At 48.4% G+C, this 26,358-nt stretch overlaps 1 protein-coding gene across 2 annotated transcripts in view; it reads left to right on the top strand.

Moving 5' to 3' along the window:
• Positions 1-26,358, top strand: part of NEGR1 (neuronal growth regulator 1) — a 270,314-nt gene that overhangs the window by 118,860 nt on the left and 125,096 nt on the right. For both annotated transcript variants that reach the window (XM_054383953.1, XM_054383952.1), the window contains exon 2: positions 11,168-11,400. In XM_054383953.1, the coding sequence (XP_054239928.1) occupies positions 11,168-11,400 (233 nt within the window). The remainder of the gene's footprint in view (positions 1-11,167; positions 11,401-26,358) is intronic.

The following is a 26,358-nucleotide window of genomic DNA, read 5'->3' as shown; positions in this document are numbered from 1 at the left end:
CTGCCCATGGAAGTGATGGACTCACCATCTGAAATAGGATTCCCAGGGAGGTGGTGGAGTCACCATCCCTGGAGGTGGTTAAAAGCTGTGTGGATGTGATGCTGAGGGACAGGGTTTAGCAGCAGTGGCTTAGCAGCAGTGGTGGAATTGTGAGCTTTGGGCATGCAGTTGGACTTGATGACCTCAAAGGTCTCTTCCAGCCTCCACAGCTCTATGATTCTGTGATTCTTTCTAAGAACTTTGACACCATGGAGACACCAGGCAAAGCAAAGCCAGGCTGCTTGCTTTATGTGTGGTTTGGCTGCTGTGAGGCAGAGCTTTGGCTTCTGCTTTTGAACCTTCTCAGGATGGTTTGAAACATCTCCTTGTCTCCTCTGTGTTCCAGATCTCCTGTTCATCAGCACTGCCAGAAACCTTCTGTGCATATTTCTCTCCTGTTTCCCACAGGAGAGTCTCCCTCTGCAGGAAAAAAAATATGACATTGGCATGTTTCATAAAGAGATCTCTGCTTGAGATTAAGAGTTTTACAACCTAATCTTGTGTATAAGAAAGTCTTAGGTCTTTCTTTCAGCTAGGAGAGGGGAGATTTAGACTGGAGGTTAGCAAGAAATTCTTTCTAGTGAGGGTGGTTAGACACTGGAACAGGTTGCCCAGGGATGTTGTAGATGCCTCCTCCCTGGAGGTATCCAAGGCCAGGCTGGATGAGTGCTTGAGCAGCCTGCTCTAGTGGAAGGTGTCCCTGCCCATGGCAGGGAGGTTGGAACCAGATGAGCTTCCAACCTAAACCATTCTATGAATCTATGAACTCTCTCAGCCTGGTCTCCTAGCAGAAGGCTTCCAGCCCTCCCAGCATTGCTGTGGCTTCCTCTGGCCTCACTCCCACAGGTCCATGTCTCTGCTGTGCTGAGGACTCCAGAGCTGGCCCCAGCACTGCAGGGGGATTCTCAGTAGAGCAGAACAGAGGGACAGGATCCCCTCCCTCCACCTGGTACCAACACTGCTGAGGATCAGCCTGGTGCCAGCTCATGCCCAGCTTTTCACCCACCAGCACCCCAAGTCCTTCTCCTCAGCACTGCTCTCTACCCATTCTCTGCTCAGCCCGCATTTGTGCTTGGCCTTTCCCTGGCCCAGCTGCAGGATCTTGTGCTTGACCTTGTTGAACTTCATGAGGTTGCCACCTCTCCAGCAGCCTGTCCAAGTCCCTCAGGATGGATCCCTTCCCTCCAGCAGGGCAACAGCACCACACAGACCATCAGTAAAAAGACTTTGCCAATATTCTTAAGCAGATTTCTGATGTGATTTTCTGACTTTGGAGCTTGGATGCAACATTTCATGTTCTGAACTTCTGGGGGGGATTTCTAGGCTGAGCCCTGACCCACTCACTTCTCTCCCTACTGGCTGCTTAGCTCCAAGCCAATCTCCTCTGAAGCAGAGAAGTCCTACAAAACACTGCTCTGTGCAGAGCTTTGCTGTGTTCTCAGCAAAGTGGCTATAACTCAATGCCAAAACCAATCTCCCTAGGAAATGGGAGATGCTGTAGTAAGCAACAACATGAAGTGCTTCACATCTGCTCTGGTGAACACTCACCCACTGCAGGGTGGTGGGAAGGAGGAGGCTGTCAGCCCTGCTGGAGGTTTCACTTGGCTCCTCCAGCACCCAAAGCACCAGTTATATAAACCCAGGGAAAAAAAAATCACAAGTCAAATTCTTTGAGGTTTTCAGGGAAGAGAAAGGATTCCAGGATTTGCTGTCCATGAGATGGGACTTTTAACCTGCATGAGATGCAGCAGGATGGTTTGGCTTAGAGGTGCAGCCTGCACAGGAATGGGTCATGGTCTGACCTGGAATGTGGACCTTACCTTTTAAAAATGGTTTTTTTGAATTGTAAGAAAAAAAAGAAAGAAGAAATTGAATGATGGAAATGATCCCTCAGACAGTGGAGAAAAATGAGTTCCTGGGATTGTTCTTAGGAACTTAGAGGGTCACTTTCAACCCAAGGCAGTCAGATCTGTGGGATCAGAGAGAGGAAAGGGCCTGAAATTGCACCAGAGGTGGTTCAGGTTGGACATGAGGAACAATTTCTTTCCTGCAAGAGTGGTCAGGCATTGGAATAGGCTGCCCAGGGAGGTTTTCAGGCAATGTGTGGAGGTTGCTCTTTGGGACATAGCTTAATGGCCATGGTGGTGCTGGGATGGTGGTTTGGCTCAATGATCTTAGAGGTTTTTTTCCAACCCAGACAATTCTATGATTCTCTGATCCTCTTGTTCACCTCTGTGGTCCTGCCTGGGAAGGTGGCAGAGCAGAAATGGGTGAGGTGGGAGCACTAAATGGAGGCCCATGGGGCTGGAGGGGTGCATTTACAGGGTTGTATGGGGTTGAACTTGGTGCCCTGGTTTAGTAGTCACGAGGTCCTGGGTGACAGGTTGGACTTCGATGACCCTTGAGGTCTTTTCCAACCTTACTGATTGATTGATTGATTGATTCTGATTCTGTGACTTTAGGTAGACAATTCTAGGTTTTAAGTTACTCATCATTTTAGCTTTGCTGAGTCAGGCTGCACAAGAGATGGGGATAACAGGAGCTTGAGGACCTACCTGAACGAAGATTCTTCTCATTCTCAGTGCTGCCCAAGTGCTAACTGGAGAAAACCATAGAAGTGTTGAGGTTGCAAGAGACCTTTGAGACCATCAAGTGCAACTGCTCACCTAGAGCTCACAATCCCACTAAACCACTTCCCTCAGCACCACATATTTTAAACACCTCCAGGGTGACACCACCACCACCCTGGGCAGCAGCTTCCAATGCCTGAGAACCCTTTCTGTGTTTTTTCCTAGTATTTTAGAATCGTGGAATTGTTTTGGTTGGAAAAGACCTCTAAGATTCATAGATACATAGAATGGTTTAGGTTGGAAGGGAGCTGAAAGACCATCTAGTTCCAACCCCAAGGGACACCTTCTGCTAGACCAGGTTGCTCAAGGCCCTACCTGACCTGGCCTTGAACACCTCCAGGGATCTTCATCCAACCTTCTATCCAACACCTCCATGACCACTAGCCCATGTCCCAGCTCCTCTTAGTGAAGTCTGTTTGGAGATGGACATATCCACCATCCATGTTGATACATGGAACATGGGAAAGCTTTGTGTGCAACCCCCTGCAGATGGTTTCAAGGACAGTGAGGTGGGAGCTCCAACCTTGGCTGGGCTACAGAAGCTGTGGTGAAGCTCCACTGTGAACAGTTTTAATTAAGCAACAGAGAGGAACTGTTTTCACCAAGATTGATAGGGTCTACACTTTAATTAGGGGGAAATAATAGACTGAAGAGCTTGGAAAGTGGGAGGTAGCACACACACACACACACAAAAAGAGGATTAAAACCTTGGAGGACTCTTGGTGAGGCCATATTTTTCTGTGCTTACAAATTAGAGAAGATCATCCCCATTAATAATGGCCAGGAGAATAATAAAATCCCTTCAACCCTCTACAACAGCCAACATGAAAATCTATTTTTTTCTTTTATGCTTGTTGAGGAGAGAATTCCTGATTACAATCATCAGTTAAAAACCAAATTATTCCTTTTTTGTTTTGTCTTGTTTTTTGTCCCAAAACTTCAGGGTTTAAAAAGAGAGTAATTAACTTCTGAGTTCAACCATAGTTTAATCAATATTTTCCCAAGAGCCAGGAGGATGCTTAGGGGACTTGAGCATCTCCCCTGGGAAGAGAGCCTGAGAGCCCTGGGGCTGTTTAGTCTGGAGAAGAGAAGGCTGAGAGGGGATCTGATCAATGTCTCTCAATGTGTGAGGGGTGGGTGTCAAGGGGAGGGGGCCAGGCTCTTTTGGGTGGGTCACAGGGATAGGACAGGGAACAATGGGTTCAAAGTTGAACAGAGAAGATTTCAGCTCACCATGAGGAGAAACTTCTTTGCAGTGAGGGTGCCAGAGCCCTGGAGCAGGCTGCCCAGGGGGGTTGTGGAGTCTCCTTCTCTGGAGCCTTTCCAACCCCCCCTGGCTGCATTCCTGTGCAGACTACCCTAAGTGCTGCTGCTCTGGCAGGGGGTTGGACCTGATGATCTCTGGAGGTCCCTTCCAACCTCTGATACAGTGTGAGACCGTGAGACTGTGAAGATGATAAAAAAAAAAAAAAGGTAAAAAAGGAGCAAAAGTGACTTTCCTTTCATGACTGTTGTGATTTCTTTAATTGTGCTGCAGGGTTGTTAATAACTTCTGAAAGTAATTGATGCCCTGCGTAGACTTTTTTTGTTATATTACATTGAAAAACAAACAAACAAAACAAACAAAAAAAAAACAAAAACAAAAGAAAAAAAAATTAAAACAAAAGAAAACCAAAACCAAACAAACAAAAATAAAACAAAATCAAAACCAACCAAGCAAAACCAAAACAAGATCAATCAAACAAACAAGCTGCAGGGAGTGCAAAAAGAACCAAAAATTAGCAGAAGGGAAGGTCACTAATATTTGGAGTTGCTACTGGATGTCATCTTCTCAATGAATGATTTCCTCTCTATTCTGTACGTGTAAGGAGCCACATGAAGTTCAACAAGGGCTTCACCTGGGGAGAAATCATCCCCTGCACCACCACAGATCAGGAGCTGACCTGCTGGAAAGCAACTCCATGGAAAAAGGACCTTGGAGTCCTGGTGGACAAGAAGTTATCCACAGGACAACAATGTGTTCTTGTGGCCAAGAAGGGCAGTGGTCTCCTGGGGAGCATTAAGAGAAGCATGGCCAGCAGGTCAAGGGAGGTTTTCCTCCTGTCTGCTCTGCCCTGGGGAGGCCACATCTGGATTATTGTGTCCAGTTCTGGGCTCCCCAGTTCAAGAAGGGCAAGGAAATGTTGGAGAGAGTCAAAGGGAGGCTGCAAAAATGATAAAGGGACTGGAACATCTGTCTGGTGAGGGAAGGCTGAGACACCTGGGGCTATTCAGCCTGGAGAAGAGCAGCCTGAGAGGGGATCTGAGCAATGCTCAACAAGAGCTAAAGGGTCGGGGATGAGAGGATGGGACCCAGTGACAGGACAAGGGGCAACGGGCACAAACTGAAACCCAGGAGATTCCATCTGAACAAGAGGAGAAACTTCTTTAGTGTGAGGGTGCTGGAGCCCCAGAGCAGGCTGCCCAGAGAGGTTGTGGAGTGTCTTTCTCTGGACATATTCCAAACCTGCCTGGAGATGTTAATGTTATTCCTCCCCAGGGGCTGGCCTCTACTTTTGCTCCTGTTGAGCTTCACAAAGTTCATCTCCCTCAACTCTCCAGCCTGTCCAGGTCTCTGAACTCCAGCACAGCCTGATGGGGTGTTACTCCCTCAAAACCTTTACCCTGTTTTCAGAGCTCCTCACCTGAAGAATCATCTTGAGTTGGAAGCTGGTGTGCTCCACACCACCACATGCTTTGTCAGGGTCTGGGCACAACTGAGATGTTTTCTCCTTGTTGCAGTTTTAGAGCCACATTTTGAGATTTATTTTCCCATCAAACTTGAAAAATCTCTCCCAGCATGCAAACATCTGTTCCATTTTTAGTCCTTGGGCTTCACGTTTTCTATGGTGATTGTACTCTGCAGACTCATTCCTAATTAGCAGGAAAGAAAGGAAAATTGATTTAAGGTTTTCTTCTCCAGCCTTGGTACCCACGCACCTAGAAATTAATAAAGTGAAATTCCTTGTTTATTTTAGGAAGAGGTTTTAAGTGCATTTCAAGGAGAACAGCAAGAGGTCTCCTTGTTCCCTCCTGCTCTGCTCTACTTCCTTCTTCTCACAGCAGGAAAACCCCACCAGCAAAAGGCTTGTGTTTAAATGAGGCATTCTGGGGGGAATATTTGGGCTTTTTTGGAGAAGGTGGCATGAGGAGGTTGGGAGGATGCATTGGACCTCCTGTCATGGCCTTCCTGCCCTTCCCACCTTAGACTCCCTGTGGCTTTGTGTTTCATGGAATCACAGAATGGATTGGGTTGGAAGGGACCTTAAAGATCATCCAAACCCCTGGCATTGGCAGGGACTGCAGAACTCAGTTCTTTTTTAATGAATAATCTAAAACTTCTGCATTTTCTCTTTTCTTTTCTTTTATTTTTTCTTTTCTTTTCTTTTCTTTTCTTTTTTCTTTTCTTTTCTTTTCTTTTTTCTTTTCTTTTCTTTTCTTTTCTTTTCTGTTCTTTTCTTTTATTTTCTTTTCTTTTCTTTTCTTTTCTTTTCTTTTAGTTTCTTTTCTTTTCTTTTCTTTTCTTTTCTTTTCTTTTCTTTTCTTTTTTCTTTTCCTCTCTTCTCTTCTCTTCTCTTCTCTTCTCTTCTCTTCTCTTCTCTTCTCTTCTCTTCTCTTCTCTTCTCTTCTCTTCTCTTCTCTTCTCTTCTCTTCTCTTCCTCTCTCCTCTCTCCTCCCTCTCCCTCTCCTCTCCTCCCCTCCCCTCCCCTCCCCTCCCTCCCCTCCCCTCCCCTCCCCTCCCTCCCCTCCCCTCCCCTCCCCTCCCCTCCCCTCCCCTCCCTCCCCTCCCCTCCCCTCCCCTCCCCTTCCCTTCCCTCCCTCCCCTCCCCTCCCCTCCCCTCCCCTCCCCTCCCCTCCCCTCCCCTCCCCTCCCCTCCTCTCTCCTCCCCTTCCCTTCTCCTCCCCTCCCCTCCTCTTCCCTTCCCTTCCCTTCCCTTCCCTTCCCTTCCCTTCCCTTCCCTTCCCTTCCCTTCCCTTCCCTTCCCTTCCCTTCCCTTCCCTTCCCTTCCCTTCCCTTCCCTTCCCTTCCCTTCCCTTCCCTTCCCTTCCCTTCCCTTCCCTTCCCTTCCCTTCCCTTCCCTTCCCTTCCCTTCCCTTCCCTTCCCTTCCCTTTTCTCTTCAAGAATGTTATTTTTTTATTTTCCCAACTGCACAGACATCAGGGAATTTGAGGTTCATTTTGTGTGCTGGTTTTCTCCTTTGTGGGAAGAAGCCATAGTGCTCTCTACTACTCTGCTCTACTCTACTCAACCATATCCTACTCTACTCTGCTCTACTCTACTTGACTCTACCCTAGTCTACTCCTACTCCACTCCACTCCATGCCTCTACACTCCACTCTATTCTTCTCCACTTTACCTCTACTCTATTTTACTTTACTCTACTCTACTCTACTCTACTCTACTCTAATCTCTCTCCTTCCACTCTGCCCCAGCTGGAGGACTGGGTGCAGTTCTGGGTGTCACAGTTCAAGAGAGACAGGGAATTATTGGAGAGTGTCCCATGGAGACTCCAGAGATGCTGAGAGGCTTGGAGCATCTCCGTGAGAAGGAAAGGCTGAGAGCCCTGGGGCTGGTGAGCCTGCAGAAGAGCAGGAGGGGAGAGGGGATCTGCTGAATGCTCAGCAAGAGCTGGAGGACTTACTGGGGCAAGAAGATGTGGCCAGACTCTTCTCAGTGGTGCCCAGGGACAGGGAAACGAGCAATGGGTACAAACTGGAACCCAGAAGGTTCCACCTGAACAGGAGGAGAAAGCTTTTGGTGTGAAGGCACTGGAGCCCTGGAGCAGGCTGCTCAAAGAGGTTGTGGACTCTCCTTCTTTGGAAAGCTTCCAGAGCCACCTGGCCATTTTGATCCTAGGAAAGCTGATGTGGATGCCTCTGCTTCAGCAGGGGGAGTTGGGCTGGATGATGTCCAGAGGTCCCTTCCTTCTGTGTAAATGTTTTTGGTTGTTGTGTATGTCTACAAACACTGAGGGAGTGAAGTGAGAAAGTAAATGTTCACTGACACCACAGGCCACCTCCAAAAAAACCTCATTTATCACTGACTGCCTCCAGCTGGTACAGAAAAACCAGTAGGAAAGAAACACATTGTTGAGAAACATCAGTGAATCAGTGGTGTCTCTGCTTCTCCCCAGTCTTCTGTTCATTAGAATCAGTTTGAAAATATTCATAAGACTTTGAAAGTGGCTCCTTGCCTTCCCCAAAAGACGACCAGAAAGGAACCAAGCCCCTCAAAACTGCTCCTGCAGGGCTGCACGGAGCTCAAAGTGCTGCTTCCCAATTCTCTGCTATACAAACTCCCCATTCTTTATCCTTTTCCATCCTCAGCTTCTCTCGGAACTCTTTCAGGTCTCATGTTGAGATCATTAATTAAATGAACATTTACATTCATGATCCATTGCTGAAGAATTTCAGCCTGGTGCTTCTAGTTTCTTCCTTCTAAAAGAGACCCTCCTAAAAGAGATGTCATTTTTTTCCTCCCCCCACCCCTTAGACAATGCCACCACATGCTTAAACCATGAAATCCCCATTTTTCTCCCACCCAACAGGTTCCAAAGTTGGGTTATTTTAATGTTTTATCAAAGAGCTGAGACCTGCTGTGCTCTCTTCTTCTCTTGGCTCTCCTTCATCTAGAAAAACCTTGTTAGCAACTAAAAATGTCACACTAGCCTGTTGCACTTTGTGTTACCATCCTTCAGCCTCTGAAGTTCATAGATTCTGATATTCATGGAAAAGTTTGGGTTGGAAGGGACCTTAAAGACCACCTAGTTTCAACCCTCCCTGCCATGGGCAGGGATAGCTTCCATTAGACCAGGCTGCTCAAGATCTTAAATTCAACTGTGCTCAAGATCTTAAATTCAACTCTGCTCAAGATTTTAAATTCAACCTTGGGCCTCAGAATTACCTGCTTCAGTCTTCACATTCCTGGTACCACATTTCTGATGCTCACTCATGTCACATCACCTTCTGTTTGTTAATTGAAGCTCCTGGATTGCCTTTTCTGTGTCAAGGTGGTCCTTGAAGCATCTCCAGTGTTTGTCCTCTTCTTGTTCTCTCATACATCACACAGTCCTGTGCTCTTCTGATGTTTACTGGTTTTCTTTACATTATTTGTTAGCCTGGAGAATAGGAGGCTGAAGGGAGACCTTCTGGCTCTCTACTATTCCATGGAAGGAAGTCTGAGCACTGAGAAGAGTTCTATCACTTGTTCACTCTTCTCCCAGTGAACAAGTGATAAAACTCTTCTCAATGCTCAGAAACAGCTAAAGGACCTGTGGGGGGCAAGAGGATGGGGCCAGACTCTTCTCAGCAGTGCCCAGTGACAGGAAAAGGAACAACAGACACACACTGCAACCCAGAAGATTCCTTCTGAATAGGAAGAGAAAATTCTTTGGTGTGCAGGCACTGGAGCCCTGGAGCAGGCTGCTCGGAGAGATTATGGAGTCTGCTTCTCCAGAGAGCTTCCAAAGGCTGTTTTGATCCAGGGCAAGCTGCTGTGGGTGCCCCTGCTTTAGCAAGGGGGTTGGACTGGATGATTTCCAGAGGTCCCTTCTGACCTTTGCCTTGATGGGGATTCTGGGATTCTAGGAGAGAAATGATGTCTGTTTCCTAATTTATGCTGCAGGATGCTGACAGGAGCAGCACACTGCAGTTCCTCATCACCCGAGCAGAGCTTCTTCTCCTTCGTGCCTGGGTGGCTTTGTTTCTCATGGTTGCTTATCTAGAGAAAGGATTTTCAATTAACAGTGACCTTTAATACTCCTGCTGGGTTTTGATTCTGCAGATGGGGGAAACAGGCTACAAATGAGATTTTGCAATATATACCTTGCTCTTTCTGCTTCTCAGCTGATTGGTTTCAGACACCTTGTGGTGCATTCAGCCCAGAATTCCATCACAATCTCTGGTTCTTGTGTTCAAGCCCTCAAGACACTGTGTAGAAATGCTGTCAAGCTCCTCAGATCTCCATTTTTTTTCATTCTCCAGCTGTTCTTCTGACAAACTAAAAACAAAACAGCAAAAAGAAAACCAACAACAACCAACAAACAGACAAACAAACAAACAAAAAGCCCACAACAAAACCAAAACCAGAACAAAGTCTTTATGGAAGAGTATTTTTGCACTAAAATTAGGAAGTAAAGGGATCTGGGGTGCATCTTCTGATCATAGGGTGGTGTTAGTCACTGAGCTCGGGTTAAAGGGACTGTTAAACCCTGAGGAGCACTATTTTGGGTTATTGGTCTAATGATAACTGAAAAAAGAATAAAAAAAGAAAAAAGGGAAAAAGGAAAAAAGAGAAAAGAAAAAAGAAAAAAAAAGAAAAAAGAAAACAGGAAAAAGGCAAAAAAGGAAAAAAAAAAGAAAAAGAAAAAATAAGAAAAAGTGAGGTATGGCATAATACTCACTATGATAAATACATCCTCACTCCAAGAAGTACAATGAGGTGCTGGAATGGGTCCAGAGGAGGGCAAAGGGTCACTTATTTCTGTTTATTATCTGCTGACAAGAGAAGCTTTTGGTTGGGAGATGATTTGTGAATTAAGAAATTACTCAAGTTGGAGGGGGGGTTAAGTCTAATATTTTCCAGAGGGACCTAGACAGGCTGGAGAAGTCAGCTAAAGAGAACCTCATGAGTTTTAATAAGGTGGAGTGCAAGGTCCTGCACCTGGGTTGGGGCAATCCTTAATATCAGTACAGGCTGAGGGATGATGAGATTGAGAGCAGGATTTAGGGATGTTGGTGGATGAGAAGCTGGATGTGAGCCAGCAATGGGGCACTTGCAGCCAAGTTCAGTGGCTTCCTGGACTGCATCAAAAGCAGTGTGGCCAGCAGATGGAGAGAGGTGATTCTGCCACTCTGCTCTGGTGAGACCTCACCAGAAGTGCTGTTTCCAGCTCTGGGGCCCCCAACACAAGAGAGACATGGACCTGCTGGTGTGGGTTCCAGAGGAGGCAAAAAGATGATCAGAGGGCTGGGGCATCCCTTCTGAGAGGACAGGCTGTGAGAATTTGGGCTGTTCAGCCTGCAGAGGAGAAGGCTCCAGAGAGACCTTGGAGCAGAATTCCAGTATCTGAAGGGGATCTACAGGAAGGCTGGGGAGGGACTGTCTAGAAGGATCTGTGGTGATAGAGTGAAGGGCAACTGTTTGAAACTGGAGCAGGAGATATTTAGGTTGGACATCAGGAGGAAGTTCTTCACAATGAAAGTGGTGGAAAACTGGAACAGGTTGCCCAGGGATGTGATGGAGACTCCATCCCAGGAGAATTCAAGGCCAAACCTGATGTGGCCCTGAGCAATCTGCTCCAGGTGGAGGTGTCCCTGCTGGGCAGGGGGTTGGCCAAGATGCCCTTTGGGGGTGCATTCTGTGATTCCTGCTGTACTCAGTCTAAAATTCGACAGCAAGTTCAGGGTGCTGAGAGGCTCCTGTGTGCTCAGGCTGCTGGTTTCACCTCCTTTCCCAGGTGTTACTTGGAGGATGGAGCTTCCAAAGGGGCCTGGCTGAATCGCTCGAGCATCATCTTCGCAGGGAGCGACAAGTGGTCGGTGGACCCGCGCGTTTCCATCGCCACCGCCAACAGGAGGGAGTACAGCCTGCAGATACAGGACGTGGACGTGACAGACGACGGGCCCTACACCTGCTCTGTGCAGACCTCACACACCCCTCGAACCATGCAGGTGCACCTCACAGTGCAAGGTACCTGGTCAGACCACCGCCACTGGGGGGGCACTGGCGGGATCGGGGTTGATATGCGGGAAATAATGGCTAAGCATGTGATAAAGGTTTGTTGCCTTCCTGCCTTCTGTCCTTGTATGCATCCATTCCCTTCCCTTCCCTTCCCTTCCTTTCTCTTCCCTTCCCTTCCTTTCCCTTCCCTTCCCTTCCCTTCCCTTCCCTTCCCTTCCCTTCCCTTCCCTTCCCTTCCCTTCCCTTCCCTTCCCTTCCCTTCCCTTCCCTTCCCTTCCCTTCCCTTCCCTTCCCTTCCCTTCCCTTCCCTTCCCTTCCCTTCCCTTCCCTTCCCTTCCCTTCCCTTCCCTTCCCCCTCCCCTCCTTTCCCCTTCCTTGCCCTCCCCTGTCCTCTCCCTTCCCCTCCCCTCCCCACTCCTCCAATCCCCTTCCTTCCCCTCCTATCCTCTCCCTTCTTTCTCCTTTCCCCTTTTTCTTGCCTTCTTTTTCCCCCCTCCCTTCCCCTCCTATCCTCTCCCCTTCCTTTCTCCTTTCCCTTTTTTCTTGATTTCCTTTTCCCCCTCCCTTCTCCTCCTATCCTTTCCCCTTTCTTTCTTCTTTCCCTTTTTTTCTTGCTTTCTTTTTTCCCCTCCCTTCCTCTCCTGTCCTCTCCCCTTCCTTTCTGCTTTCCCTTTTTTCTTGCTTTCTTTTCCCCCCCTTTCTTTCCCCCTTTTCTTTCTTTTCCTTTTTTCCTTTCCTCCCTTCCCCCTTGGATTTATGTAGCAGTAGACTGACCATGCCATTAACTCTGTTTACCTGCAAGTAGTTTATCACCTCAGAGGAGTCTTCAGCTTGGCCAAAATCAGGTTTAACTCCTTGTTATAATTCCAAGAATTACCTCATTAGCTTGAAATTAGAATTAAGAGAACTATTGGAATAAAAATTAACTCATACTCTTAGTGGTGACCTTGAAGGGCTGGGCTGAAGGTTGGGTTAGATGATCTTGAAAGTTGGATTAGGTGATCTTGAAGGTCTCTTCCAATGTGGTGATTCGGGGAGGGGGGAGTGGGGGGGGGGGGGAGGAAGAAGGGAAAGCCAGGATTGTGCAGAAACAGAAATTCTATTGGCTTCAGCAATTTAATTTGAATGAATTCCAACGAAAACAAACAAGGGAAGACAAAATAAGTTGGTTTTACACAAATATTCCATACACAAATATTCCATACACTAAGCTCCCAGTGTTGCTGACATGAAGAATCCACTCTCATGGAGGCTTTCATTCACTCTGAGGGTTTTCCAGTGCTGCAGAAAGAAGGGTTTGAGATTCACAGAGATAATATTTATGACGTTGTTTCGGCATGAATAATAATCTGTATTTCTGATTGTCTCCCTCGTAGTTAATACCTCCATGGAAGAGGCTAAATAATTAAAATTAAAAAAAAAAATGGGAATTAATTGCATGGATAAAATATGGAAACAGGAGCTTCAAATCAATTAGGCTAACGAGGAGTGTACAGAGAAATAATAACTCAGGAGTTCCAAATCTGCATCGCTACGAAGCGATTGCCATTGGGTCTTCAGGAATGCAAAGCATGACCTCAGGGTTTCACTTATTAGTCTTGGCTGTAATCATCATTAACACCTTCTTTTGCATCTTTATGAGTAATGAAGCAGTGAATGTAGAGCAGAAGAATAGAAATGGTGATCTCTATTCATCCATCTGTCCTGCCAAAAGCCCTCACTGAGGCACTGGAAGAGATTTCCCAGGAAGGCTTTGGGTGTCCCCTCCCTGGAGGTGTTCAAGGCCAGGTTGGATGAGGCCTTGAAGCAGCCTGGGCTAGTAGAAGGTGTCCCTGTCCATGGCAGGGGATTGGAACTGGGTGATGTCTAACATTCCTTCCACCTGAAACCATCCTATGATTCTATGAAATAAGCTGTATGGATTGCTTCTCAAATTGTTCTTAACCCCTGGATCTTTAGCTCTCCATGGTCTACAAGACCAGATGGTCTCTGGAGAGATTCCAAACCATCTAGGCATTGTGATCCTGGGCAAGCTGCTGTGGGTGCCCCTGCTTTAGCAGCAGGGTTGGACTAGATGATTTCCACAGGTCCCTTCCAATCTTCACCATGATGAGACTGCCACTACTGGGATCTCTAGAGGTCCCTTCCCACCTCCCCAACATGTTGGGATTCCATGCAGGCATGTGCTGGACTTTGGAAGTTTTTTCACTAGATTCAGGTCCTGAGTAGGGAATGAAGGTTAAAGCAGGAGTGTGGCTTGGGCTGGCTGATGATCTGAGAGCTTAAACTCTGACCACAATATTTCCTAGCATCCAGCCTGAACCTCCCCTGCCACAGCTTGAAACCATTTCCTCTAGTCCTGAGGTCTTTTCCAATCAGGAGATTCTGTGAGAGACTGAAAGAGCTGGGGCTGTTCAGTGTGGAGAAGAGAAGGCTCTGAGGTGACCTTCTTGTGGCCTTCCAGGATCTGAAGGGGGCTCCAAGAAAGCTGGGGAGGGACTTTTTAGGCTCTCAGGGAGTGCCAGGACTGGGGGGAATGGAATCAAGCTGGAAGTGGGGAGATTCAGACTGAACATAAGGAAGAAGTTCTTGCCCAGGAGAGTGGTGAGAGCCTGGAATGGGTTGTGCAGGGAGGTGGTTGAGGCCCCATCCCTGGAGGTGTTTGCAGCCAGGCTGGATGAGGCTCTGGCCAGCCTGCTGTAGTGTGAGGTGTCCCTGGGCATGGCAGGGGGGTTGGAACTGGATGATCCTTGTGCTCCCTTCCAACCCTGACTGATTCTAGGATTCTGTGATTCTATGGATACTCTGTGGCTCAGGTGTGAGTCACACCAGTGGAGTTTGATGCCCACATCACACTTTGTGCTCTCATCCTCTGAGCACTCACCATCTTCTGTTTCAGAATGACTTGCAGAAGATGGGAAGATGTCACCAAGTACAACAGTATCATAATCTGCTTTTGAGTGATTGCAGTAGATATCAATAATCATCATCTGTGCAATGAAGTGGCTGAGGGAGCTGGGGTTGTTTAGTCTGGACAAGAGGAGGTTGAAGGGAGACCTTCTGGCTCTCTACAACTCCCTGAAAGGAGGCTGGAGCCGGGTGGGAGTTGGTCTCTTCTCCTGTGTAACAAGTGATAGGATGAGAGCAAACGGCCTCAAGTTGCCCCAGGGGGGGTTTGGGTTGGATATGAGAAGAAACTTCATCACCAAAAATATTGGGAGCTGGCCCAGGCTGCCCAGGGCAGTGGTGGAGTCCCCATCCCTGGAGGGGTTTCAGAGCTATGAATACATGGTGCTGAGGGATGTGGTTTAGTGGTGACCTGGCAGTGCTGATGAGGAGCTCAAGGAGGTAGTCTGGCAGTTGTATACAGGCGGATGTTAGGTTATGGTTGGACTTGATGATCTTAAGGTCAGAGAATCACAGAAACACAGAAAACATCTGGTTGGAAGAGACCATCCAGTCCAACTTCTGACCCAGCACTGAAGGGACAACCCTAAGTGCCAGGTCCACACTCTCCTTAAACACCTCCAGGAATAGTGACTTTCCCACTGCCCTGGACAGACCACTCCAGTGTCTGAAACCCTCTCTGAGAAGAAGTATTTCCTAGCATCCAGCCTGACCCTCCCCTGGCACAGCTTGAAACCATTTCCTCTAGTCCTGAGTTCTTTTCCAGTCAGGAGATTCTGTGATTCTATGGACACTCCATGGCTCAGGTGTGAGTCACACCAGCGGAGTTGGATGCCCACATCACACTTTGTGCTCTCATTCTAGATCTGGTGGACTTGTGGGTGTCAGCACTTCTAATCAGGTCACTTCCTACTTACACTGCTAATAAAGCCATCACTTCACCTTCCCTAGGCTGAGGCAGGGGAGGTGAGGATGCAAGATTCATACCTCCTTTGAGATGGAGATTGACCTCTCTGAGACTGTATAGGGACCATCAACCAGCTAATTGGTGCTGTAAGCTGACACAGCCTCTCCTGCTGGGGAGGGTTCACAGGGATGAGAGAACAACACTTTATGGAAGCAATTTTATGTTTCCTTTTAGTATTGTTCGTGGCTTTATGTTTCCAGATTAGAAACAACCTCTGCTGCTGGGGAGAAATGAATGAAGGCAAAACCAGGTCTGCCAGCCTAGCATCATTCCAGGGTTGGGTTTCCTTTTACACTGCATTACTGAGCAGCAGCAGAGCTACAGCAGCACATCAAATACCAGGAGAAAAAGGAAGATTTGAAAGCAAACCCGCAGCCTTTTCAAATTCCTCTGCCCTACAGGCTGCCTTCTGTGGAGTGATGTTGAAAGAAGATGTTCTCCTTCTAGAAAGAGCAGAGCTGGAGGAGCTGGGATGCGTGCATTGTGGCACAAATTAAACAAGGAGAAGACTTCTGGCTGGCCAAAAGTTCCCAAATAGGCTCAGACTCCATATTGTAAACCTATTTGCTGTGAAACTCCACTTCAAAAGCTGAGTAAATCCAGCTTTCTCTCTTTCATCCTTTGTGAGGTCCCTCTGTACACAGACCCAAGAGCTCTCCTTTTCAATGTCTTCTTCTCTGCAGCTTGGGCTGACAATTTCTGAACGTATTGATGGAAACCTTGCAGAGAACAAAGACATTTTAATGGGTTAAAGATGCCTTAACCAATGCTGATCAATATGTAAATGGTGGAGGGCAAGAGAAAGGGGCCAGACTATCTTCAGTGGTGCCCAGAGAGAGGACAAGGGGCAACAGGCACAAACTGGAATGCAGGAGGTTCCAGATGAACAGAAAGAGAAAATTCCTTGTTGTGAGGGTGCTGGAGCCCTGCAGCAGGCTGCCCAGAGAGGTTGTAGAGTCTCCTTGTCTGGAGAGCTTCCAAGCCCCCCCAGACATTGTGATCCTGGGCAAGCTGCTGTGGGTGCCCCTGCTTCAGCAGAGGGGTTGGACTGGGTGATCTCCAGAGGTCCCTTCCAACCCAAACATGCTGGGCTTCAGGAAGTTAGTGATTCATTTCAATGAGTAGGACACAGACAAGTAACATGACCAGTAGGGAACCATGGCTGAGGAGAACAAGAAGCTGCACCATCCCTGTCCCATACACAGATAAAGGGAGCAGCCAGACGCAGATAAAGGGAGCAGTCAAACACAATGGAGTTTGAGCACAGTCAGTCATGAATTTCTGGCAGAGCTTGAAGCTGAATTTCAGGCTCCCAAATCCTTTCTCAATGTGTTTAGGAGAGCACCAAGTGAAATCTAGATCACTGCTACTCATGACATAGTGACATGTTTGTGTACCAAGGAAATGGATCAAAAGAGTTAATAAGTCAAAAAAGGAAACAAGGCTGCTGAAGGGTCTGGTGAGGAGCAGCTGAGGGAACTGGGGATTTTCAGCCTGGAGGAAAGGAGGTGGAGGGGAGACCTTCTGGCTTTCTATAGCTCCCTGAAAGGAGGTTAGAATGGGGTGGAGATGGTCTCTTGTCCTTAGCATCAGGCAACAGGATGAGAGGAAATAGCCTCAAACTGTGCCAGGGGAGGTGCAGGCTGAACACAAGGAACAATTCCTTTCCTGCAAGAGTGCTCAGGCATTGGAACAGGCTGCCCAGGGAGGTGGTGGAGTCACCATTCCTGGGGGTATTCAAGGAAAGTGTGGCCATGGCACTTTGGGACATGAGTAATGACTCTGGTGGTGGTGGGTTTATGTTTGTACTTGATCTTAGAGGTCTTTTCCAATCCAAGCAATCCTATGATTAAAAGAAAAAGCCCCTGGTGTGTCCTTAGCCTGCAATTACACCAGGGAAAGAAAACCAGATGAAAGAGAGGACAAGGATGAGGCAAACTCTATTTCAGTCACCTTATTAAGGTGAAGTGAGAATTGCAAAGTAATTAATTAGAAGTTTAGAAGGTAGGAGTTTGTAATCAACTCAGTCCAGCCTGGTGCCAGATGCTTGATCTGCAAAGTCATGAGCTGCAGATGATTTACCTGTCAGATGTTTGCCAGCCTGAAGCCACACAATGAAACCCCTCTCACCACACGATGCTGCTCATCATTTTTCCAGCAAAAAGGTTGCAATTTCTGCTGTTCCTAACCTGACATTTATTCTATGGATAATTAAATTGCATCCTCCAAGCCCTGTTTCCCTTTCCATTTACAAGAATGTTAAGATATCTTCACCAGTGTCCTTGAGAATGAGTTTTGCTGTGGGGCAGAGGGACAGGTCACAGTTCAAAGGTTCCCATTCTCACCATGGGTCAGGATGTGGTCATGATACTCTTGTAGTGTGTGGGGAAAGAGCAAGCTGGGCTCCATGGAAGGAGAGGCTAGAACAGAGTGTTCAGAAGGACCTCAGCCACCAAGGAAGGGCTATCAGGATCATTAGAGTCAGAGAATCAGAGAGTCATTTTGTTTGGAAGAGACCACTAAGATCATCAAATCAACCCCTTAACCCAGCACTGCCAAGTCATCACTAAGCCATGGCCCTCAGCACCACATCTCCATAGTTTTGAAACCTCCCCAGGGATGAGGAATTCACCACTGCCCTGGGTGCCCATCCCAGGCCTTGGCAATCCTTTTGGGGAAGAAATTGTTCCCTGTGTCCAGCCTAAACCTTTCTTGGTGCAACTTGAGGTTATTTCCTCTTGTCCTGTTGCTTGTTCCTTGGGAGAAGCAACCCACCCCCACCTGGCTCCAAGCAGCTTTCAGGAAGAACAGAGACACAATTAAAGACATTCATTAGGAGAATATAAACCCATATGGAAGAGGTTTCTTTATTTAATCTGGTGAAATGAGGGCCTGGGGAGACCTTTGTTCTGCTTATTCACACACTTGATTTGATCCCAGGAAGGAAAAAACAAACACCCCAGCTAAGGGAGATCACTTCTGCAATGGTAGGCAAATACCACTTACCCAGGTGTGAATTTGAATGCAGGATGAGGAGAAGGTGTTGGTAGGTGGACTGTCCAGGGAGAGTGATTGGTGTTCTGGATGTTGGTTCCTGGGAGATTTGGTGGGATAGGAGCAATCACAGCGTTGGTGAGGGGGGCTTGTGACTGTGGTCTTCCTAACAATGAGGAGGCTTAGGTTGGACATGAAGAACAATTCCTTTGCTGCAAGAGTGGTCAGGCATTGGAACAGGCTGCCCAGGAAAGTGGTGGAGTCACCATCCCTGGAGGTGTCCAAGCAAAGTGTGGGCATGGCACTGTGGGATGTGGATTAATGGTCGTGGTGGGGTTGGGTTGAAGGTTGTACTCAGTGGTCTGAGAAGTCTTTTCCAACCCAAACAATCCTGATCCTCTGATTGGATCACCTCATTTCTGCATGTAATCTCCACTTTGTAGGATGTGCACATCCATAATTCAGTTATCTGTGGAAATGAGAGTTACAGACTCAGTCAGCAGCAGCAAGCTATATTTTTTTCTTTAAACAAGGGTAATATTTTCCAAAGTACCACTTAAGGCCCCCTTTTTTTTTTTTTTTTCTTTTCCTGTTTAATAAACCTCTTTAATGTCCCCTAAATATTAATGTATTGATTTAGTCTTCCCAATGTTTGCAAAGTCTAATTTGTTTCCTCAATCAGGCCAAGAGGGACTCGCGTTTGGAGCTAACGAGATAAATCTTACCCAAATTTATTTAAAGTGGGGCAAAATAAATATGCAAAAGACTTCTAAAATCATCTAAGAAGCTCTTTCCAGCTCAAAGTGACAATCCATTACTCTCTCAAATTGCCAGTGCTCCAGTTGGGCGTCACTTTGTGTTATTAAATTAACTCGCAAGTGCCACCACAGTCATCATCTTGTCCCTGCTCAGAACCAGAACAAAAAGACTTTCAAAACTTGTTCTGGAGGTGGAGGTGGTGGAAAGTGATATGCCCTGTGAGGGAGACCCACCAGCCAAATGAACCACTCCCTCCAGTAAACAGCATCCTTGGACTTGGTGGTACCACAGTCCCAGGGAGGGGCAACCCCCTGGACCAGTAGAGGTGAGGGGATGACCTCCTGGGGAGCTGCTCCATGGAAAGACCTGAGAGTGCTGGGAAACAAGAACCCAATTAGCTAGCAATGTGACCTCGTGGCCAAGAAGGCAAATGGTCTCCCAGGTTGCATGGAATGTGACCAGCAGGTGGAGGGAGGCTCATCTTCCCTTTTACTCTGCTCTACTGAGGACACAGCTGGAGGACTGGGTCCAGGTCTGGGTTTCCCCGTTCAAAGGAGACAGGGAACTACTGGAGACAGTCCACTAGAGGCTACAGAGATGCTGAGGGACCTGGAGCATCTCTGTGAGGAGGAAAGGCTGAGAGCCCTGGGGCTGGTGAGCCTGCAGAAGAGCAGCCCCAGAGGGGAGCTGAGCAATGCTCAGCAAGAGCTAAAGGACCTGTGGGGGGCAAGAGGATGGGGCCAGACTCTTGTCAGTGGTGCCCAGGGACAGGACAAGGGGCAATGAGCACAAACTGGAACCCAGGAGGTTCCACCTGAACAGGAGGAGAAAATTCTTTGTTGTGAGGGTGCTGGAGGCCTGGAGCAGGCTGCCCAGAGAGGTTGTGGAGTCTCCTTGTCTGGAGAGCTTCCAGATCCCCCTGACCATTGTGATCCTGGGCAAGCTGCTGTGGGTGCCCCTGCTGTAGCAGAGGAGGTTGGACTGGATGATCTCCAGAGATCCTTTCCAACCCCACCCTGCTGGGATTATGTGCTTAATGCACCATTAGTGACTGCTCAGCATGTTTTCTCCTGGATTTGTGGGGTTTAGCCATTCATTGAATTCCTCCCACGTTTGTACCTCTCTCAGCACTCAGAAGAGCTGCAGGGGCTCTCCCTCTCTCTCTCTCTCTCTCTAAAATATCTACAAATGGCTTTCCCCCTTCTTTAAAAGACTTAAATCGTGGCAAATGTGTGCGTTAGCAGGCGCTCTACGAGGATGCAAATCAGGAGTATTTTATCTGAGGCAGAACAGGGCTGTACTCCTCTGAAACTTATAATTCTGCAGCCTTGGAGGTTGCTTTGCAGTCCTGTCTGCAGCTGAATTTCCATTAGAAGCCTGAAATTTCCATCTTCTGAGACCTGCAGGCAAGGGATAATCTGCACAAAAGAATCGTTGGCTCTCTGGTCCGAAGGGTGTTAGCTCCGCCACAGTGGAAGTAAGTCCAAGGAGTTGCTTTGTGACCTGGGAGGCTCTTGGGGAAGGTGTGTTCAGCAGAGCCCAAAGTGTTTTCAAGCAACTTCTGCCATTATCTGGCAGAAGATGGAGGGAAAAATAAGAGGCAAGGGAAAAATCCTCAACACAAAGGTTGATTGTAGATTAGCTGAACATCAGCCAGCATCTGCCTAGGTGGCCAAGAAGGCCACCAGCATCCTGGTCTGGATCAGCAAGTGTGGCCAAGAGGACCTGAGTAGTGGTTGTCCTTCTAATGGGCACTGATGAGAACAAATCTGGAATTTTGGGTTCAGTTTTGGAGCCCTCACTCCAAGACAGACATTGAGGGGCTAGAGTCTGTCCAGAGAAGGGCAACAAAGCTGGTGAATGGTCTGGAGAACAGGGCTGGTGAGGAGCAGCTGAGGGAGCTGGGGGTGTTCATCCTGGAGAAGAAGAGGCTGAGGGGAGACCTTCTGGCTCTCTATGACTCCTTGAAAGGATGTTGCAGCTGGATGGGGCTCAGTCTCTTCTCTCAAGGTCAAGAGGAAATGGCCTAAATTGTACCAGGGGAGGTTTAGATTGGACCAATTTGTAGACAAGGACCAATTTCTTCTGTGCAGGAGTGGTCAGGCACTGGAACAGGCTGCCCAGAGAGGTGGTGGAGTCCCCATCCCTGGAAGTGTGCAAGAAACCTGTGGGCATGGCACTTTGGGACAGGGTTTAATGGCCATGGTGCCATTGGGTTAACAGTTGACTGGATGATCTTGGAGGTCTTTTCCAATCTAACCAATTCTATGATTTGTCAGTCTGCCTGGACTGGGGGCTCTGTTATGCCCTCTCTGAATGCCTCATCACCATCCTGTTGATCCAAATAATTGGGCTGGCCTGGAAGAACTGAGACAGTCACACCTCTCTCCACTTTGGAGAGGTGGGCACAAGCCAACCTCAGGAGGTTCAACAAGACCAAGGGCAGGGTCCTGCAGCTGGGTGGAGGCAATCCCAAGCAGAAATGCAGGCTGGGCAGGGACTGGCTGGAGAGCAGCCCTGAGGAGAGGGACTTGGGGGTGCTGGGGGATGAGAAGCTCAGCAGGAGCTGTCAGTGTGCACTTGCAGCCCAGAAAGCCAAGCAGAGCCTGGGCTGCATCAGGAGAAGTGTGGCCAGCAGGGCAAGGGAGGGGATTCTCCCCCTCTGCTCAGCTCTGCTGAGACCACACCTGGAGTACTGCATCCAGGTCTGGAGCCTCTATTCCAAGAGGGATCCGGAGATGCTGGAAGGTGTCCAGAGAAGGGCCACCAGGATGAGCAGAGGGCTGGAGCTCCTCTGCTATGAGGACAGACTGAAAGAGTTGGGGCTGTTCAGTGTGGAGAAGAGAAGGCTCTGAGGTGACCTTCTTGTGGCCTTCCAGGATCTGAAGGGGGCTCCAAGAAAGCTGGGGAGGGACTTTTTAGGCTCTCAGGGAGTGACAGGACTGGGGGGAATGGAATGAAGCTGGAAGTGGGGAGATTGAGAGTGGAGGTGAGGAAGAAGTTGTTCCCCAGGAGAGTGGTGAGAGCCTGGAATGGGTTGTGCAGGGAGGTGGTTGAGGCCCCATCCCTGGAGGTGTTTGCAGCCAGGCTGGATGAGGCTCTGGCCAGCCTGCTGTAGTGTGAGGTGTCCCTGGGCATGGCAGGGGGGTTGGAACTGGATGAGCCTTGTGGTCCCTTCCAACCCTGACTGATTCTAGGATTTGGTTATTCATCTCCATCATTTCCAACTTGCCAGTGTGTTTGGAGCTCTGGACCCCCAGCAAGCAGTGTCACATTGTTATTGAGCTTCCTGCCACCTGTCACTCTGATCACTGTGATTACTGTGATTTCTCAGGGCTTTATTTTTCATTGGATTTCCCCTTATTTCAACTTCTCTAGTGTTAAGCTGTCAGTTGTCAGGAGAACAGCAACAACAACAGCAACAACAAGAAAAGGCATCCCATGTTTCAAAATTTTTGGTGTTTTTTTTTTTTCACCTGGGGTGATGTTAGCACAGTTAAATAGCCTTGGAGTATGTTAGAGACCAAGCTCTGCCACTCTTCCTCAGGGAGGGGTTCACCTTTTTCATCACCAAGATTTGAAAAAGGATGTGAAAAATAGACCCCCTGCTGCAGGGTAGATCTGGAACAGGCTGGTTATTATCTTGCAAAGAAAGGTTTTAGTGTAAATATTCAGTGAAGTCTTGCAAAGGAGGTGCAAAAACACTGATTATCCACGCATGAGTTGGGGCTGTGCAGCCTGGAGAAGAGAAGGCTCCGGGGAGACCACAGAGCAGCCTTCCAGTGCCTGAAGAGGGCTACAGGAGAGCTGAGGAGGGACTTGACAAGGGCTTGTGGTGATAGGATGAGGGACAATGGCTTTGAGCTGGAAGAGGGGAAATTTAAACTGGACATTAGGGTGAAATTCTTTGCAGTGAAGGTGGTGAGACACTGGCACAGCTTTCCTAGATGGCTGTGGATGCCCCCTCCCTGGAGGTGTTCAGGGTTAGGTTGGAGGAGGCCTTGAGCAGCCTGCTCTAGTGGAAGGTACTGGGTCCAGTTGTGTTCAATATCTTTATCAATGACCTGGCTGAGGGCATTGAGAGTCCCCTCAGCAAGTTCTGATGATCCCACACTGGGGGGGTTGGCTGACACCCCTCAGGCTGTGCAGCATCCAACCTGACCTGGACAGGCTGAGAGCTGGCTGCAGGCAATCCTCATGGAGTTGAATAAGGACAAGGGCAGGGTCCTGCAGCTGGGGAGAAATAACAACAGCACCAGGACAGGTTAGAGGCTGCCCTGCTGGAGAGCAGCTCCACACAGAAAGCCCTTGGAGTGCTGGTGGGCAGCAAGTTCTGCATGGAACAGCGATGTGCTCTGGTGGCCAAGAGAGCCAATGGGATCCTGGGCTGGATCAGGAAAGCTGTGTCCAGCAGGGCTAGGGAAGTTCTTCTCCCTGTCTACTCTGCCCTGCTGAGACCACCCCTGCAATCCTGTGTCCAGTTTGGGGCTCCCCAGTTCAAGAGAGACAGAGACCTGCTGGAGAGAAGCCAAGGGAGAGCCAGGAGGATGCTTAGGGGACTTGAGCATCTCCCCTGGGAAGAGAGCCTGAGAGCCCTGGGGCTGTTTAGTGTGGAGAAGAGAAGGCTGAGAGGGGATCTGATCAATGTCTCTCAATGTGTGAGGGGTGGGTGTCAAGGGGAGGGGGCCAGGCTCTTTTGGGTGGGTCACAGGGATAGGACAAGGAACAATGGGTTCAAAGTTGAACAGAGAAGATTTCAGCTCACCATGAGGAGAAACTTCTTTGCAGTGAGGGTGCCAGAGCCCTGGAGCAGGCTGCCCAGGGGGGTTGTGGAGTCTCCTTCTCTGGAGCCTTTCCAACCCCCCCTGGCTGCATTCCTGTGCAGACTACCCTAAGTGCTGCTGCTCTGGCAGGGGGTTGGACCTGATGACCTCTGGAGGTCCCTTCCAACCTCTGATACACTGTGAGACCGTGAAGGTGTTCCGGCCCGTGGCATAGGGTTGGAACCACATGATCTTCAAGGTCCCTTCAGCCTAACCCATTCTAGCCCTCTCTGAATGTATGACTAAACCCAAAGGACACATCAAACATCCCCAGGGGCTGCAGCCCTGTCCCTTCATCGCGTGACCATGGCAGCACATCTCCTGGGTCTCTGCCTGACAGACCATGGTCAGCATCTTCCTTTTGCTCTGATTAAAACTAATAACATCTGACATGCTAAATATCCTTGCTGAAATGTTATAATCTGATCAAAACCCTTTGTCAAGTCCACTTAATGTTCAGAGAAGTGAGAGGAATGGGAACAGCTCTGGGCTTTCAGGCTTCCCAAAGAGCAAAACTTTCCCTGCAGCATCCAGTGCCTGCTAATGCCACCAAAGATCTGGCATCATAACTGTGTCCATTACTACTTCTAGAATCAATCACTCATTTAAAGTAATAAATCCCAGAATCACAGCACAATGGGATTGGAAAGGATCTCTGGAGATCACGGAGTCCAACCCCCCCTTGCTAAAGCAGGGCACCCACAGCAGCTTGCCCAGCATCACAATGGCCAGGGGGCTTTGGGTGCTCTGCAGAGGAGGAGACTCCACAGCCTCTCTGGGCAGCCTGCTGCAGGGTTCCAGCACCCTCACACCAGAGAATTTTCTCCTCCTTTTCAGATGCAACCTCCTGGATGCCAGTTTCTGTTCATTACCCCTTGTCCTCTCCCTGGACACCACTGAGAAGAATCTGTCCCCATGCTCTTGACACCCAACCTGGGGAGAACCAACCACCCTGGGATGTTCTAAGATGGCTTTCACATGAGCTGAGAGCTAACACAGAAACAAAGCAGTTCTGTCCCACCTTAAGTTTCATGATAAATATTTCATGATAAATATTATAAATAAATATTATAAATATCATGATAAATTTAATGATAAATATTTGCTTCTGCACAAGATTTTTATACATTTAGCAGGCAGCTAATGGACATTCCTAAGGAAAATAAGAAGTATTTGAAGTGCAGCAGGACAATGGAAGGGACATATCCTTTGTTACTATCTAAGGGGGCATTGATATTTACAATATGACCTTTGTCATTGAAGGTGTCCCAGGATGAAACAGAAAGAACTGCTGATTGAACAGCTAACCACAAAAGCCAAGGAGGTAAAGTTAAATGAAGAGGAAATATAAAGAACCTTCTCCAGACATCTTTGAACCAGTGAGAAACAGCAAAGTGTGCTAATGAAATACCAAATGCCTTTAATGAAGAGCATGTCCCTTTTTGGGGTGGTTTTAAATCCTTTGCTATTCAGTTTTCTCTCTCAGGCTCTTTCCACACTCTATTTTTTCATTTCTTTGAAGAAGTGTCAACTGTAGGAGTGAAACTAGGCCAAGCAGAAGAAGAAATGGAGTTAGAAGCAGGGAGAGACATTAAGGTGCTGGACTGTGTCCAGAGAAGGGCACCAAAGCTGGTGACCATCCAGTCCAACCCCCCTGCTAAAGCTGGGGCACCCACAGCAGCTTGCCCAGGATCACAATGGCCAGGGGGATTTGGAACTCCTCCAGGGAAGGAGATTCCACAGCCTCTCTGGGCAGCCAGAAAAGGAATTACACAGTGTATCAGAGGTTGGAAGGGACCTCAAGAGATCATCAGGTCCAACCCCCTGCCAGAGCAGCAGCACTTAGGGTAGTCTGCACAGGAATGCAGCCAGGGGGGGTTGGAAAGGCTCCAGAGAAGGAGACTCCACAACCCCCCTGGGCAGCCTGCTCCAGGGCTCTGGCACCCTCACTGCAAAGAAGCTTCTCCTCATGGTGAGCTGAAATCTTCTCTGTTCAACTTTGAACCCATTGTTCCTTGTCCTCTCCCTGTGACCCACCCAAAAGAGCCTGGCCCCCTCCCCTTGACACCCACCCCTCACACATTGAGAGACATTGATCAGATCCCCTCTCAGCCTTCTCTTCTCCACACTAAACAGCCCCAGGGCTCTCAGGCTCTCTTCCCAGGGGAGATGCTCAAGTTCCCTAAGCATCCTCCTGGCTCTCCTTTGGATTCTCTCCATTCATCCTTATGTTTAGGTGGAACTCCCTGGGTTCCAGTTTGTGCCTGTTGCCCCTTGTCCTATCCCTGGCCACCACTGAGAAGAGCCTGGCCCCATGCTCTTGACCCCCCAACCCAGCTCTTGCTGAGAACTGAGAAGATCTCATCTCAGGCAGCTCTTCTCTGAAGCTCTTCAAATCCCACCTCCAGTACCTGAATTGATGATTCATCTCTTGGGTTTTATTAGATGGTTCCACCCTTTCTTGTTTTTATGAGCAGAAGGAAAATATTTAGTACTGTGAGCTGTGTTGAGTCGGTG

This window comes from Indicator indicator, chromosome 10 (assembly GCF_027791375.1).
Source record: "Indicator indicator isolate 239-I01 chromosome 10, UM_Iind_1.1, whole genome shotgun sequence".
In the NCBI taxonomy this organism is placed as follows: domain Eukaryota; kingdom Metazoa; phylum Chordata; class Aves; order Piciformes; family Indicatoridae; genus Indicator; species Indicator indicator.
The sequence above is the reverse complement of the archived record's forward strand: the minus strand, read 5'-3'. Positions and strand labels throughout refer to the sequence as shown.